At 39.2% G+C, this 18647-nt stretch overlaps 1 protein-coding gene across 23 annotated transcripts in view; it reads left to right on the forward strand.

The window, feature by feature from the left end:
- Positions 1–18647, forward strand: part of SOX6 (SRY-box transcription factor 6) — a 451605-nt gene that overhangs the window by 406023 nt on the left and 26935 nt on the right. For all 23 annotated transcript variants that reach the window (XM_048853489.2, XM_048853504.2, XM_048853488.2 and 20 more), the window contains one exon: positions 5849–5957. In XM_048853489.2, coding sequence (XP_048709446.1) covers positions 5849–5957 — 109 coding nt within the window. The remainder of the gene's footprint in view (positions 1–5848; positions 5958–18647) is intronic.

The raw sequence follows: 18647 nt of genomic DNA on the forward strand, positions 1-18647 counted from the left end.
ACATTGCCAAAAGTTTGTGAACCTGGGACAGATTTATGGTTCCTATTGAGAAACCGTGAGAAATTCTATGATTTTTCAGTGTTTCCACCTATAACTTGGCCAAAATTGATGGGTTTGGTTAAGTCTTGCTTGGAGTTTGCTCACAACTGGAAATCAAAGCAAAACCACATGAATTAAAACTGGAAAAAGGTTCATATGGATCCCTGTGAACTAATGCCACCAAGTTTTCTCTGAGTTCTACATCTACTGTACTACGTCTTTCAGGGATTTTTATTTTTCTGACTACAAATTGATATGGTAGGAACTATAGTTCCCACCCCAAAAAAATGTACAAAATTTAGAGATAAGGCTGAAAGTCCATTTGTAATGATTCCTGCTGTGCCAAGCTATTGCAAAAGATTCTAAGCAGAGGGTGATTTCACTTTCCAGTCCTAGCTGTAAAAAAGTAGGAGGAACTTGGGAGAATTTATACCTTGACCTTTGCATGATGAAAGGAGGACTTGTGAGTTCTCCCAGAACAATGTTTCCTGATTCATAGTCACAATGGACGGCGGGTTGGAAGGACAAAGTGTCAGTCTGAGCTCTGAAGTGCTTTGTTGTTGTCACAAATAAGTATAAGTCACATTCTTAGGAAATTATAAGATTTTGCTAAGGTGTCTGGGGGATTTATTCTCACAATTCCTGTTAGCATTAATAGGGATAGTGTGAATGAATCCCTAAAAGTTTTGCTGAAAATTTTCCCTTTGATGTTTTGAATGCAGGTGTTTTTAGCTGTTTTTTTTACATTCCACTGCATGTAAACAGCGTAGACCATAAATAAGAAATAAGCCACTAAAGAATTAGTTGAGACATTCCGTGTGGAATAACCTAATTGTAATGTATTTTGTGTGTAAAGATGTGATAATTATTGATAGCGAATTAAAATTGAAACTAAAATACTGTCCTCAGATATGTAATAGCCCCTTAGGCATAAACTCTGTGGCTTCTGTGAATGACCCATATTAATTCAGACTCTAGAAATTGGCTCTTTAAATAAACCTTGGTAACTGCTGCCAAGTTAAACTATTGAAACAAAGAGTATTACATCATTGTCCAGCCATGTCTACTTAAATAAAATGTATTTGTTTGAAAAAAAAAATAGAACAAACCCTTTCACACAAGGATCAGCTGGTATGCCATTTTCCAGTTTAGTCTGAATACACATTTCAGATGTGGAAAAAGCTAGCATGTTGAAATAATTTGAGGCATGGGTATAGTCTGATCAGTCTTGGTAATCCAGAAGGGAGGGGTACCCAGTGTATTATTACATTTCGTATATTGTTTTTCAAGAGATGGATGCAATCAGTCATCTCGCATCTGGTTTGAAAAAACTTGTCTCACTGGCAAGTAAACTGTTATTTAAGTACACAATCTACTGCACTACTGAAACAGTTTTGCCAAACTTGTCCAAGTATTCTCACAAGCTTAAAGATGGTATAAATATCATTTATAGCAAGTCGTTTACTTCAGACTATATGGAATGCCTTCCTGTTCCCCTGATCTAAGTGTCCCAGTTTACATTACGGCCTTTATTGCTTCTGTTTGATGGAATGATCAGTAAAAATTTAATGACACTATAAAATAATAAAAATGTCATTAATTTACCACGGATCTTGGATGCAGTGGTTGTAAAGTTACATTAATAAACAGAATATTTTTTACAACAAAAAGCATTGTTACGTGGGAACGTATAAATAACACACATAAATTTAAGAGCAATTTTACTGTTAGCACACACATTATTATGGAATAGCCAATAAGTGTATAAAACAAAGTATATAAAATTTTATGAAAATATACTGTGCACATCAAAAATTCAGCTTTTATCTAAGTGCAGAGAAAAGCCATTATTGTGTGCTTACTGTTTCATTGCTGTTCTTCCATAAGATCACAATTTTATATTTGTTTCTAGTAATTTGAAGTTTGCAGCTTTTTTGTAGGAAGGGCATTGCTTCCGCCACTTCTCGGTTGACTAAACCATCCCTTTACCTTCCACACACGCAGGAAGAATTGATAATCCCTGCCACAGAAATGAGGGAAAAGTTGCTAATTTAATGCAAAGTTTAAAATAATGCGTAAGAGGTTGGCTGGCTTGCTCGGTGACTCTGGAAATAAGGGATAATAATCTAGCAGTCTATCTGTCATTGCTGGGGCTGTTCCATCATTGACTGTGATAACATGTGAATATGATGGATGCCACAGTCTTGTGGCTCATAACGTTTAACATTCATCAACTCTCACTAAAGGGGCTTTATCATTTAAATATCTTTATTTAATATGCAACATCTACCTCATACATCATAATTTCAAAGCACTTAGAGAACCAACAGCTCTACAACACAGTGGAACAGACTTTAATTTTTTTTAATAACTGTTATGTTTTTTGCATGTTTGTGACTGACAATGCATAAATAAGTGCCTAATCATGTCACTGAATGAAAATGAAGATTTGGCTGTTGCAAGAAGAATTTTTCCTTCTTCTAATTTTAAAGTAGTGATTAATTTTTACTGTATTTTTAAAATACACAAAAACACAGAGGGCCCAAACTGTGCTTGAGAGAGCTTACAGTTTCAGCAAAAGTCCCTGACCCTGCAAATTTTTAGTCCCGTTGACTTCTATGGGCCTACTCCCATGAGTAAAGATTTACAGGATCATATCCTAAGCACTTTCTTGAAATTACACAATTTAAAGTGAACAGCTTTGTATGAATTTACAGCAGATGACACGCAGAATGTATTAAAGGACATTGTCCACCTGTTTAGACTTCCAAAATTACCTTTTGAAAAGGAGGTAAAAACCACACCCTATCCCTGGAAGATACACTTTAACTAAAAACATACAAACAAATTAGCTCTGTGTGTCTAAGAAGCAAAAATATACGTAAACATAGCTTGCATGGGCATATATATTTCCGGCTGCACATACATATGTGTGTGGATGTAATGGGTGTGTGTATTTATTTGTTAATGCGTATGTGCTTATATATATACACCCACACACTTTAAAAATATTTTACAATATGTACATGTAGCTGTTTGTGGATATAGGCTATGTAGAATTAATTTTCCTTTAGGACTTGTTTGCACTAGGAAAAAGGGTGTTTTTTAAAAATGTATAACTAACTAACCCCTTTTAAAATCATAGTGTAAACAAGGTAAGTAGTGGTTTCACCATGTGTTAGCTGGTTGATGTGAAGCCTACTAGGATAAGCCCAAAAGAAAGGAAAAGGTTGGGACTCAAACAGGTGAGTGTCCCTTTGAATATTAAGTTCATGAAAGCATTTCATATAAATTGTACTAATTCCTCATCCAAATATTGATATCATAAGCATCACTGTGAAGAATATTTTTCATTGAAAAAAATCAGAGACTAAAAGGCTTTCCAATGTATATATTGAGAAATAATAGCTGTGGTCTATTTTCCTATGAATTGAAAACCAGAGGTTATTACTGAATCATAAGTGGACTTCAGTTCTTTTAGAAGAAAAGGTATTATTATTGTGTAAGCTTTCTCATCTTACTATTCCTGCCCTTATCGTGTAATTTCCCCTTTTCTCCTTCTATGTCAAAATATTGATATTCTTTCAGAAACTTTTTTCCCCCGTTTTTTTAACAGAGAATATTTTCTGGTAAAAAATCAAAGGGAATGAATGACGAGAAAGATACTTCAAATGTACATATGGATATACAGCAGGTTCTGTTGATTTTAATAGTAGAAAGATATTTCTCCTTCTTCTAAACCATACTTAACGGTTGTTCTTCCAAGAATACTGCAGATGCCACGTTAACACTCCTTTAGAAAAGGCTTTAATGCAAATATTTGGAAAGAGAAATGGTGTGTGCTAAAAGCTGTTTTTCTTAGTACTGACTTTTGCTTTTATTTTGAGTGCAAATTGTGAAAATCTAAACTAACCCCTCAACAATGGAACAAGGAACACTTGGAAAAAAAAATCATTCCTATCTGCCAGCAAAGCAGATTCCATTCTGATGGTACAGGATTATTGTTAGATTATAGAACATCTTTGGGTATAATGGTTGGTCTTGTAGTGTTAGTTTGCCTGTCTCTAAGTCACATTGCTTCTCTGTGTCTAGAACTCTTACTTTTCATTTAAGCTTCTTTGCTTAAGTTCCCTCATCAACAGATACATTATATAGGAAAGCTACACTACAAAAACAACTCAGTACATGGAGAATGTTACTCCATTATGAAAATGCAAAGCTAACCTGTTAGATGGATGGCAGATTTTAAGAAACTTTTAAAAATACACTTAGTACCTGAAACTCCTCAGCTGCATGTTGTGGTAGTAAACCCAGTGAATCGGTTTTGTGCTGTTATTTCTTCCCACGTAGATTTAAACATATTCCATGATCTGAAGAATCAAAAGGCCTCCTGAACAATTTGGCTAATGGGAATTAATTATAGAAATATAATGATATTCAAAAATAATCAGATTAGACAGCACAAATGAACTGAGATTGAACAAATGAGGCACAACAGCCATCAAGTAATTGTATGTTTGGTCTTTAAGAACATTTCTAAGTTTCTAAACATTGTGCAGGAGAGAAAACTCATGATGTTTTCTTCTTATGTCTAAAATGCTCAGTACAGAACTAGGTCATTGAACAATAGACTGAACAGCAATCATCACTCTACTTCTGCATAATGCATTAAGTATAACATGCAGAAACTGTTCGCGGAGCTGAAAGCTGGTATTTCACGTCTGTAAATTCAAGCTGACATGACATTTAATATTGTTTCATAGTAATGAACAACAAGGTTTCATTCATTCACAGGTACAACATAATACCAAGTTTAGTCTGAAGAAGTAACAACAAGGCAAGAGGGAAAACACGTTGTGTTCCTTCAAATGAGAACGCTAAATTAATGATAACCATTGAACACTTAGCTACTGATAAGAGTACTACAGAGACTCACATTCTGAAGGAATATTGTACTGTCAATTGTAGTGCTTTTGCCCTGTAGTTCTTTGATTGAAGATTGGTTTAACACATAAATACCTCCCTTAGTTTTCATTTTACAGTGCCAGGTCCAGCTTTCCTGTGCAGGTCTCCAGCTCTCAAAGGCTTTGTGTTTTTCTAGGAGCAAGCACCATCCTCTCTCTTTTTCAATTCCCATTGAGGTTCAGTTGAAATTCCTAGACAAAATAATAGTATCAATTCTGTCATCTACTATTCCTTCTTTGAATACTTGTCTTTGAAAGCCTCTTGCATAAAATTCAGACTTGTGTTTTCTCAGGGGTACGAATGCAAACTTGGATCTCTTAGTGGAAAAAAAGTGCTTTTTCCATTAAATTAGCAGCATGTTTTAATAGGAACTTTTCTTTCAAGTTCTAAATTTTAGTGTCTCTCAAATGTCGATTGTTTTTTTTCCAGTTTAAGTCACAAAGTTTAGTGGAAAGACAAAGTGTGCAGCATAGATCAGCACTGCTTCCTGCCAAAAGTTTTCTGCGGTTGAATGTACCATCATTTATACATTATAAAGGTGCAGTTCAGCTTAGTTTGGAAGCTTCTATGTACATTTTCACATTTAAACCTTAGGGCCTGATTTTCAGAAGTGCTGAACACTCATCATTCCAACTGACATTGATGAGAGCTCTGGGTGCGCCGAACCTATGAAAATGAAGCCCTCAACTTTATGTTCAAAACTACACTTTTAATGAAAACCTGCTCATTTAATTCACTCAGGAAAATAAAAGAAAAGGCATATGTCTGTACATAAACATACACACAGACATGCAAGTAGGAATAGGCTATAGGGAGCATTAATAGTATCTCTTGTCTTTTCCAGGAAAGAACACGCTTTGAGAATTTAGGCCCACAGTTAACAGGGAAACCCAGTGAAGATGGAAAACTGGGCCCAGGAGTCATTGACCTTACAAGGCCAGAAGATGCAGAGGGTGAGTTGCTGTTATGAATACATTGGACACTGCTTCCTTAATTCCCACAATGTGACATGGAATGGACACATAGCTAAGTGTCTCCTACTATCTTTAATGGCTAGGGTGCAGCTAAATTCCTGGGCACAAATTTAAAACATTTTGCACGTTTTTATCAGATAGTAACATATACACAGCAAAGGACAGGGAAAAAAACTAAACAAAAATGGTGATACCTTACAGTGTATACTCTGAGCCATCCTGAAACACCATTTGAGATATGTCTGCATTGCACACCGCGCTTGGGCTTGTGGGACCCAGGTCTGTCGACTTGGTGTCTCCAAGACTGTGCTTGAGCGTCCACACTGCATTGTAAGCCTGGGTTTTCGACTACTGAACCTGAATTTCACAGCTGTGATAATGTGTCCGGACTGTATTATAGGTTGTTTATTAGCGGCTCCCTTCCATTACTGTTTGTTGCTTGTGGTTGGCCACCTAAGTTACATAGAATTGTTTCTGCTCTCTGATTCTTTCTGAACAGGAGAATAATATATGGAGAATAATCTATAAATTATTTACAGAAAGACATTGTAGATAAATAATCATTTATTCTAAAATTAATAAAGCTTTCAGGAATCACATGCATTTTCAAAAATACTCTATAATTGTCCAGATCACTCATAAATGGAGACTTTCTATCTCAGAGGAAATACTGCTATTTTGACATTTGTGTTTCTCCCGAAAGGTGACAAGTTGCAATATCAAAACTATTCATGGAACAAAAGTTCAGCAAATTTTTTATTCAGACAGGCAAAACATTTCAACAGTAGCCTACATCCATCTGGGCTGCCGCAGTGTCTCATGGGTGTTGAAGTTAAGATGACTCATCCAACATGATTCTCTGTGGACTGGGATCTCTAGTCACACTGCATTTTCCTGATGATCATGGGAGTCCCATGATGCACCGTGGCAGCTCAGCCAGAGGGGAGCCACAGTGCATCATGGAAAATGTAATCCTGCCAGGATATCAAGTCCATGAGGGAGAATGGGGGCATGAAAAACTCGGCCTACAAATCCCGTGAGACATTGTGGTTGCCTGACAGATGGTGATGAACGTCACACCGACATGAAATATTTTATTTAGATTTTTCCAGTGGAATTTTTTTTCCAAAATCAGCACTTTCCTGCTCAAAATCAGCATTTTCCTGCTAAAAATGTTGATTTTACTGAAATCATATTTTTCAGTGAAAAATATTTCAACAGAGAATTCATAACCAGCTCTACTCATAAATAAATAAAATGACACCACTAATCATGTGAACAAATCTTGGCATTTTTAATCCATGAAAATATTAATAAATCAGTTTTTTTGTTCTCTAGTTAAATAACTCCAGTCCTGTTTTTGGACTAGATAACACCACTGCATTATAATTATAAATGTTTTACACTGTACTTAATGAAAACTGAATATTTTTTCTAAAAAGTTCAGAAATATAAATCGGATCGCTTGCCTCCTTATATCTGGAAGCAATGAATCTTAAAATTAATTCAAAACTCTATTTCATCCATTAAATGTTCATATTTCTTGAACAGTATCAAGTCAGGGCCTCCTAATTTCACTTTGTGCAAATGCAGATGATATATTGTAACTAGTTTTTCTGACAGGACTTCTCTCTAGTATTTCCTTGGTTTTGTTCATTTCCCCATATCAACCTTCCTCTCCCTAGCGTGCTTAAGCTAGTGTCTTGAGACATACCCTGGTACTGACAGCCTATCCTGTTACTGGATAATACAAGAACAAAATCTTTACATATGTAACTTTTGTGCCAGTTTAAGGACATGTAACCCCTCCTCCATTTAGAGCTTGTGGGGCAGTTGCGACATGGTGTGTTGCCATGTGGGGAATCTGAATTCATGAAAGGATTCAGGTTACCAGGCTTAGCACTAGCAGCAGAGAGATGTCTCTGGAAAGAGGGTGCTGGATGAATCCTTCTGCTGTTCTGTAAAAAAAAGCTGGCAGGAGTTCGAGTGAGCTGCTTATTTCCCCTTCTGACTGTAGAGAAGGTTGACGTTATAGCAGATATTAGTGGTGTACATAAAAGACGTTAAAATACCTCTCAAGTTTTGTCCCTTATCCTTGGCAAGTTATCTAAGGGATAACTCTCCCAGCATGGCATGTCTAAGAGTGGCTCATTGAAAATACTATGGTTGAAATGCCAACAATTAAACTATGACCTCTGAAGCACTGTACTGTACAACCAGCTTTTGTTAGTCTCCAAGACTATTTACACTTCTTCCTAATTATAAGTGAGGCTTGTACATATCTTTCCAGTTTTTCAGCATGTCACAAAATTTTTATATGTGCCAATAGCAACCTGTGCTTACACATCTGTCCATTTTAGATTTGAATTGCTAAGGAACTCTACAAATGCATAGTTAATCCCTGGCCTTTTGTAAGAAGTGATATTTGTTCTTTTTTATTATGTTGCCAAGGTCACTATCTCAGTGGAGTGTCACAATTTTGTAATAGCCAGAGTTAGTCTTTTAAGATCTGGCATGTTTAATACCTTCTTTTGTATTGTCTTAGTTGCTCTCTTGTTCCTTTTTATCCCTTTCATTTTTGATTTGGTGATATATTTTGGGTTGCTATGGATGCAGTCGATAACATCTATATGATACTGGTAGTGCATACAGTGTGTTATGTGGTATGACCTACACACGTAAGAAGTCATAATAAAATTACATATTAAGGGGCAAATCTTGACCCCTCTCCTCTATGGAGAGACAACTGAAGCTCCCTGACTCAGGCTGATTCTGTGTCCAGAGCATAAAGCTGGAATCCTGATGGAGTGAGCATGCAGCAGTCAGACTTTTTCCCTGATGCTAAATTCAAAGGCCCAGAAAGGAAGTTCTGTATAGGGTGTCCCTGAATTAAGAAAGGTGTAGAGGGGAGACAGACACAGATAACATTACAGGGACAACCATGAACTCTGAAAGCTCCAATACCTCACAATCTCTGCATGGGGATACAGAGGGACCATGACTCCTGCCCCCTCTGTCAAGCAGGGAGAAGCAGTTGTGTTTCCCATCTAACTCCCCTTCTGATTGGCCTGTCTGTCCTTAGGATTAATGAGATTGACACAGAGTGTGCAGGAATTAAAAGCTAACCTAAAATTCCTTCAGGATCTGGCTTTAAAGCAATACCTCCAGTTCCAACACAAAGTCAATTGGACAATTCCAATGCCAATGTTGCTAGTTAATTCCCATTTAAACCAAGGAGATTATCCATGCTTATGTTGGTACTGTATGCAAATAATCCTTAATGCGGAATACAGAGTCAGAGCAACACAAGTTTTGAAAAACAACTACTTTGCTTGTGCATAAACTGCTTTGTACAGATAATTGCATCGCCATTAAAACAAATACAAAAGCCTGCAAAAATGTGCTTTTAGAGCTAAATTTTCAAAAGTCAGTGTCTAAGTGATGCCTGCAAAATTGCACTGCAATTTTATTGCACTCACATTCTGCCGCTGTATATGCGAATGGGTATTTGGATGCACAGCTACCCATTTGAAATGTACAAAAGCCCATTTGAGAATGCAGGAAGTGAATTTGTGAGTTTTGCTGACACATTTTGGGTGCCCATGTTTGAAAACCTGGGCGTTAAAGTCTAAGTGTTTTCTTATCTGGAAGGTGATAAAAAGCATTGTTCGGATATGGGGCGGTGAAATGAGGGCAGACACTGGATGGATTTTAAGCTGCAGGGCACAACTTTTATTAAACTTTAACACAAGGGAGGGGCAATACTCGCCCATCACCTATACTTTCTTATGCCAGGCATGTAAGTGGTTTCAGAGCAGGGATTACAAGGTTCATACCGTATAAACTGGAACTCAGGGTAGGCTCTCTTCAGCCCACCCCCTGAGGACTCAGCTTGCTATGAGTCCTACCACCTCACCCCCCATAAAGGGGACAAAGGGTCCAGAAGGGTGGGGACTTCAAAATCTGATCCGATCCCATGAGCCCAAGGCCCATCAACCCTGGTCATCTTCTATCCTTTTAACTGCCCTGGAAATGAGTGACAAATCGCGACAGATTAACAGCTAAGCCAAGTGCCTCAGTTAGGTCCTAAGCATATTCATACTTAACCTGCTGTGGCTTGAAGGAGCTGTGAGGAAGGTGCAAAACTCCCTGGTCCTCTACTGATTTTCTACATAGGAGAAAAAATTTCTTCTTCACCCCAGACAGGTGGTCAGATAGACCTGCAACATCTGTCAGGCTCAATTCCCACTTCTAGCTCAGGATGGGTAGGGTGGGGCTCCTGGAACAGAACTAAAAGAATCTCTACATGGCCGCTGCTCCAGCATGGTCGGCGGGTATAATAGGCCGGGGAGACACTATCTCCCCTAGCTCAGCTGCTGCCGCGGGACCGCGGTTGTGGGTTAGGTGGGGGAAATTTTTGCAGGTTCTGGGATGACTGAGGAGGCAGTATGTGCTATTCAGCTTCCTGGGTTCATTCATAAACTCCCTAGACTCCAGGGAGATTATTGATGAACCCAGGATGCTGACTAACACATACCACCTCCTCAGTCACCCCAGAACCTGCATGGGGCACAGCAAAAGGTCAGGTTCTTCTTCCGGAAGAGAGAGGAAGAGGAGCGTTTTTTTTAATTTTCGCAAGGCGGCTTTGGGTCTGCGGAGGGGAGCCATGTCTATGGGGGATTTGGCCATCCCAGGGCTACTCTGAGCAGGTTGGGGGGGGCGGTGTCAGGGCTTCGGCTGGCTAGGGGGTCAGGCTCTGGCTGGCCTGGGGTTCCTCTGTCCTTGGGGAATGGGGACAGAGGGTCTCGGGGCTTCAGCCACAGAAGAGGGCCAGGGGGTCTCAGGGCTTCGGCTGCGGGGGGATGACAGGGAGTCTCGGGGATTCGGCCGCAGAGGGGGCAGAAGGGGCAGAGCCAGGGCTAGCCTCCCCGAAGTGCGGCTCCACCTGCTGTCCATGTGCTCCAGGTTATATCCCTGGAACAATCAGTACCCCACCTCCCCAGCTGGCCAATCGCTGCCAGAGACTCCAAGAGGTGGGGAGTAAGTACCTGGAGCCTCTTAGCAAGAGTTTCCCTCCCTTGCTGCTGAGGCTGTCCCCTTATGTTGCCAGCCACATCAATGTGGGGGTGTGTAGCATTTTGAAGACTGCATTAAAGAACTATATTTCATCACTGTACCAGTTTTTAATATTATATTTATTTTTAAATAGTAAGTAGAAGTGAGCCTTTAATTATTTTATGGACTGGGGTTACTGTTGATTAGTTTCACATTCAGAAAATGAGTAAAATCCTTTCAAATAGTTATTCACATCAACAGAATTTTAAAACTTTTAAGTTATCAAATGTCAGTAGGTTTTTCAAATGCTGACTTTTTAATCACAGACCTTTTAAAGACAAATTTCTTAGTGAGGAACTCCAAATACAGTCCCCTTGTGCTTCAAAACAACCATGTTTTAAGCTCAAGGAATATTTTTTATTATAGGTAACACCAGAAGACCTTTATCCATAGTGCTCTGCTCTGTGCAAGTGTAATAATATTGGACAACAATTCCTCTCTATATTGATACATGTATGATCAGTACAGTGTTTCCAATATGGCATCAACGTGACATGTAAAAGCCAAGAGTCATATTTTCTTTTAATTCTAGGAGTGCCTGCAATACTTGGTTCATTGACCAGAAACTCAAGAAATTATAAGTATCTTCTTTTAGAGGCGGGGATTATAATACAACTATTGAAATTCATTACAGTTGGCTGCCTTGAGATTACAAACCATAATTACAAACCATGGGATGTCATAAATATAAAGGGAAGGGTAAATCCCTTTAAAATCCCTCCTGGCCAGAGGAAAAATCCTCTCACCTGTAAAGGGTTAAGAAGCTAAAGGTAACCTCGCTGGCACCTGACCAAAATGACCAATGAGGAGACAAGATACTTTCAAAAGCTGGGAGGAGGGAGAGAAACAAAGGGTCTGTGTCTGTCTGTATGCTGCTTTTGCTGGGGATAGACCAGGAATGGAGTCTTAGAACTTTAGTAAGTAATCTAGCTAGGTACGTGTTAGATTATGATTTCTTTAAATGGCTGAGAAAAGAATTGTGCTGAATAGAATGACTGTTTATGTCTGTATGTCTTTTTTGTAACTTAAGGTTTTGCCTAGAGGGATTCTCTATGTTTTGAATCTAATTACCCTGTAAGGTATCTACCATCCTGATTTTACAGAGGTGAATTCTTTACTTCAATTAAAAGTCTTCTTGTAAGAAAACTGAATGCTTTTTCATTGTTCTCAGATCCAAGGGTTTGGGTCTGTGGTCACCTATGCAAATTGGTGAGGATTTTTACCAAACCTTTCCCAGGAAGTGGGGTGCAAGGGTTGGGAGGATTTTGGGGGGAAAGACATGTCCAAAATATGTTTCCCAGTAAACCCAGTTAGAGTTTGGTGGTGGCAGTGGATATTCCAAGGACAAAGGATCAAATTAATTTGTACCTTGGGGAAGTTTTAACCTAAGCTCGTAAAAGTAAGCTTAGGAGGTTTTCATGCAGGTCCCCACATCTGTACCCTGGAGTTCAGAGTGGGGGAGGAACCTTGACATGGGAGAACTTTGTAGACTTAAGTTTCAGATTTAATGATGGTGTCTCCTCTCAGTAAATGGTGGTAGAAATTAAATGTGCTTACCTCAGAACAAACATACCTTTCAGAGGTGACCTAATGTACAAAACTGTTGTTTAAAATTTGCAACAGTTGTAATGGTTTTGCCCACTTCTGGGTGAAGGCCTGGCAAATGGCTGTAAAAGTTAACACTATCAACAGCTAATGAAGTGATAGAGCTGTTGCTTTATGTACTGTCGACATTGAAATGAGAACTGTGTTTGAAAATGATGTTCATAGAGGATTCAAACACAGTGTTGCCAACTTTTGAATTATTTGGTTTCTTTAAAGCTCCTGGAGTCATATTATTATCTGTAAATCCTAGCTTTCATTTAAAAAAAAAAGATAAAAAGGAAAGTTTCTAGCCCTCATGGTTGGCAGGAAAATCTTTAAAAAGTGATTTGAGTGCCACCTAAAGGCTCAAAAACCAGAAGAAAAATAAAATGAACAATTTTTTAAATTAAAACCTCATGATTTCTAACCCAGTAGCATGTTTTTGGGGCCTGACTCATGATTTTTGAACAATGGGGATTGGCAGTACTGAATTACAACTAGCCAATAGGGACATGACCAAACCCGCTTTGAGCCTAGACAAAGCTGACAGCTGTTTTTGAGTACGGCTCTAACACAGTTTTTCTCCATCCACAATAGCTGGCCAAACTGTGTTAGAATATGAGTCAGCAGCAGCCATATTTGAACCTTGTTTTAACATGTAACAATCAATCAATTTGCAAGTTCCTAGAGGGTAATAAGTAATAGCCAACATGCATGTGTCACAAACAAATTATGCCAAAGAAACCTAATTTCTTCCTTGAACAGGTTCACTGGCCTAGTGGATATGGGGAAAGCAGTTGATATGATATATCTTGATTTTCGTAAAGCTTTTGACACAGTCCCACATGATATTTTCATAAGCAAACTAAGGAAATATGGTCTAGACAAAATTACTATAAGGTGGGTGCATAAATGTTGAAAGATCGTACTCAAAAGAGCTCTTATCAATTGTTCACTGTAAGACTGGAAAGTCATATCTAGTGGGGAGCCGCAGGGGTCTGTTCTAGTTCCGGTACTTTTCAGCATTTTCATTGATGACATGGATAATGGAGTGGGGAGTATGCTTATACTGAACTGGAAGCAACATAAAATCTGTCTACTGGCAAAAATCAAAATCTGTAATGCTGTTGTTCTCACAGCTCTATGGGTGCAAAACATGGACCCTATTATGAATGGCACATTTAAAAGCTTGACAGTTTCCATTTGCGACCCCTACAACAGTTGCTGGGCATCAAATGGCAGGACTGGGTTTACAATACGGAAGTTCGGTCAGCATCGAGAATCATTTGATCTGCACCCAGTTGAGATGGGCTGGCCATGTAATTCGTATGCCTGAGACCCGTTTATCAAAACAAGTCTTATATTCTGAATTAAGCTCCGGCAATCGTAAGCGTGGAGGACAGATGAAATGCTTCAAAGGCACTATGAATCAAAATCTGCTCAAAACTAACATTTCTGACCTTTGAGCAGGTGGTGAGTGATCATATTGCATGGCCCTGCGCTATACGGGAATCATGAGAAGAATCATTTTGAGCAGCTGGAGGCACAGCGCCAGGCACAGAAACAATGTGCAGCTCTATCAACAGAGCTAGGCAAATGTCTCTGTGGCTAGTGCAGTAAAAGTTGTTCTCCCCAGATTGATCTATATATGCCCATTTGTACAAACCGTGATTGTCAACATCGTCCTTGAAATCAAGGTGACTAGCATCAGCAGCATCAACATGCTTATAAAATTTATAATGACACCCAGCTGGGAGGGGTTGCTAGCACTTTGGGAGGGCATAAAAAATGACCTTGACAAATTGGAAATTTGGTCTGAAATCAACAAGATGAAATTCAATAGACACAAGTGCAAAGTACTTTACTTAGGAAGAAAAAGTACAAAATGGGGACTAACTAACTAGGGACTAGTATTGTGAAAAAAGCTCTGGGGTTTATAGTGGATCACAAATTCCATATGAGCCAACAGTGTGATGTCGTTGCTGAAAAGGCTAATATAATTCTGGAGAGTATTAACAGGAGTGTCGTATGTAACACAAGAGAGGTAATTGTCCTGCTCTGCAAAGAACTGGTAAGGCCTCTGCTGGAATACTGTGTCCAATTCTGGGGTGTTACTCTTTAGGAAAAGTATGGATAAATTGGAGAGAATCCAGAGGTGAGCAACAAAATAATAGTTTTCAAATATGTTAAGGGCTGTTATAAAGAGGACTGTGATCAATTGTTCTCCATGTCCACTGAAGGTAAAACAGGAATTAATGGGCTTAATGTGCAGCAAGGGAGATTTAGGGTAATATTAGGAAAAATGTTCCAACTATAATGATAGTTAAGTACTGAAATAATCTTCCAAAGGACACTGTGGAATCCCCATTATTGGAGGTTTTTAAGAACAGGTTAGACAAATACCTGTCAGGGATTGTCTAGGTATACTTGAGCCTGCCTCACTGCAGAGGGTTGGATTAGATGACCTCTCAAGGTCCCTTCCAGCTCTACTTTTTGATGATTCTGTGTTTTTGTAAAAACCAGTTCACTACTCTGTGAATACAGGTTGTTAGGTTTTGAGAATCTTCTCTTGGTTCAAGTCCTAATCGAGACATTCCTCACGTAGGTGCCCAATTTGTCATTTGAAGTGTGAGTCTTGTACCTCTTATATTGAATCAATGTTTTGGTATACGTACCTGCTAATGTAGTATGTATGCCAAGTATACTCATTACTGGAACAGCTCCTTCTACTTGCAGGCTTGTGGTCAAGTGCTTTGTTAGTGTTCAGAAAATACTTTAGGGTCTTGCCCTCTAGTGGATGGAGGCCTGCAGAAAAGATACAAGTACACTGGAGATGTGATCCTCATTCATGCAAAATAATTCCTTCTGTTAAAGGGAGTGTAGTTTTTGTGATTCGAGTATGGACTCAGAGTAAAAATTTATGGATTGTGTTCTTGGCACTGCTGCTGACTCATTGTCTGATGTTGATCAGGTGATGTAATGTCTCTGTGTCTTGTTTTCCCATCTGTGAAATGAGAATAATTATACATAAATGCCCCATAGCAGTACTGTGAAGCTAAATTACTTAATATTTTGGTGACTTTTGGATGAAGAGGGCTATATTGGTGTAAAGAACAATTATGAAAACTGTCACATCCTGTATCTATTTGTACCATATCATCAGGGATGTGAGAGTTACATGCGTGGCCTCAAAATTTGCCAGTTGGGATAGCTTGTGCAAAACCTTCCTCCTCACCGCAGAAATCCTTTTTTTGTGACAACTTTGCTGATTCTGGGCAGTTTGTGTTTGTCTGCCTCTCCTTCTTTACAAGGAATTCTAGCTGTGTTCAGTGAACATGCTCTATAGCCATGAGAAGGAGCATGTTAACTAGCTAGACTTCTCACGAGGATACTCAGCCTTCAGGAAGCAAATGATCAGCTGTCAACATTCCCCCCACTACCCAGCCCTTCTGAACATGCCTTGACTGGCTTGTTCCCTTCCCTTTAGTTTCTCCACACTCCTCCTGGCAGCCGGAAAGATGGGATCCACCAGAAGGTGATTAGAGCCCCTTCTTCCTCTTTCCCCACTCTCTCACTCCCCAGTCCCCAATTTTTATGGCACACCAATATTGAATCCTGAATGGAAATAGGAAAAAGCCTAAAATACATGGGAAAACAATCACTCGGGTTTTAAAATTATAGTATACATTAAATATAATACACTTGTTTAAAAAGATCTACTTTCCTAAATGGCCTTTCTGTGCATCTTGTGCTGCCATAGAATATCCAGCCTCTAGTTTGCTGCAGAATTCATTACTGGAGTACTGCTGAAACTAGAGATCCTTTGTGCAGAATATAGCATGCCCTTCAATACTCAGTTCTGTAAAAATAATAGTGGTCAAATAGATGTGGTTAAATAGATAGAACTGAAGAACAGATATGTTCTGGAAGACGGATTATTTTATTGGAGAGAACATATTGTAGAGTATCATATTATTCATGGGGGCTTACTTTCTGTAATGAATGCAAATGTTCTTTGTATTAAGGCAAAGAAAAGTACCATTTTTTATCTCATGGCACAAGCATGCTGCAGCTAGACACAGCAGGGTCTGTTCATTCATTCAAATGGGCCTAAAGGAGTTAGGAACCCAAATCCCATTGAGGTAGTTGAGTATCTAACTCTTTTAGACTCCTTTGAAAATTCCACCCTCAGTGGAGTAGGTCCTATTCAACCAGTGACTGTCTAATCTATATGTCTTCTATCTAGATTCTTGTAGTGCGCCCCAAACCATGATACTTCTGATTTGGTGTTTGACTTGGGTCAGCACTATTGTTATTGATTGTGGGGCACAATCACTGCAAAGGAGCGTAACAAATTCAGTGGATAAGTGGTTGGTGGAGAAAGAAATGTACCATGTGTGGGTTTGGTGCAGGTATAGCTAGTCCCCAAGAAACCGGGGAGCAGGTAGATGGTTGCAGCAGCAGTAGTTAGTACAGGTATAGGGGTGAACAATAGGTAATGTGCCTGTGAGGGAAAAGAATACACTGGCTGTGGAAAAGAAAGGGAGGCTGCAAGCTTCAAGGAGGGAGAGGTAGCTGCCTGGGAGAAGGTGAGAGTGTGGAGGAGAGCTGGAGAAGTGGTCAGAGGAAAGCTGAGAACTATGGAATGAATAAAAGAAATAGGCGCCTTTTGTATCTCCAACTACCAGCTTGCTCCCCAGTTTTCAGAACCCCACTGTTCACTTCCTCCACAACCCGTACAAATACACACAGAGACAGGTGTCCTGGTTTTACGTTTCAGACTTCAGGGTCCTCTTAAATAAAGAACAGATAAACTTCTTAAAGAGACACATTGGCTGTATCCCTAAAGTTCCAACGTGCTGTTAATGCTGTCTGAGATGATGCCCACTGTAACCTTCCTGTAATAAAGCAACCGTTCCTGCAAAAAGGTGGGCAGCAAAAATCCACATGTGAAAAAAATCTTTTTTTAACTTCACAAAAGGTCAACTTGGATCTGTCAAGGAAAGGTAAGGAAAACAGATTTTTTTTTAATGTAAGCAAATCAATCTTGGCAGCCTGCCAACACAATCCAAAACTGTGAGGTAACATGTTTAACACCCTACTAGGCTGAGGTGTAAACAGCAGGTACTACATGCATGACAAAGCATCATCTACTTTTGTGACAGTGCCTCATAAATACTGTGGAAAGAATGCCTCTCCATGCCAGTATTTGTCGCACATAAATATTTGTAATAGTTGCTATGGCAGTTGAGAAAGGAAAGATTAAAATCAGGAAATGGTGAAAGCTGTCTGAAGACAAAGAAGTGTTTCCAGAGAGACTACAGAAAGCTCAAACCTTAGATGCCTTGTTCCCGGTAGTATCTGTATCTGTCTTTGATAAAACTATATTCCCCCAAATGTGCCTTTATTAATTCAAGATGAAATCATTTCTTAATGTCTGAGTTATGGGGCCTGATATTAAGAGGAGGCCTCCGATAATTGTGGGTGCCATTTGTAGCACTTCAACATCTACTTGATTATATCTGAAATTTGGATGAGGGGCCTAATTGACAAGGATTAACTAATAATGTTGGGAATTTAAGGGAAAGCATTGAGGTGGCCGAGACCTAGGTTCTGAGTCTGACTTTGTGTACTGCAGTATAAATCAGGAAGCACTCCATGAAAGTCAGTGGAGTTCCACTAGTGTAAATGTCTGAAAATGAGATGAAAATCAGGCCCTCAGTCTTTAAGGACTTGGCCCATTGCTTTCCTGAGGGCAGCTGCTTTGTGGACGAGGTTGCTGCCAAACCCCACATACAGTTTTATGGGGGGCAACGCCCACCTCAAGTGATGAATAATCTGAGATGCAGGGTGTGGACCGATTTCCCACTGCATTGAAAACTACTCCTTTCCAGACACTAATATTTAATATACAGGATGGTTCTCACTTTCCAAATTATAACTCTGGCAGTTCTATACAAGAGTTACCTT

The sequence above is a fragment of the Caretta caretta genome, chromosome 6 (genome assembly GCF_965140235.1).
Source record: "Caretta caretta isolate rCarCar2 chromosome 6, rCarCar1.hap1, whole genome shotgun sequence".
Taxonomy (NCBI): domain Eukaryota; kingdom Metazoa; phylum Chordata; order Testudines; family Cheloniidae; genus Caretta; species Caretta caretta.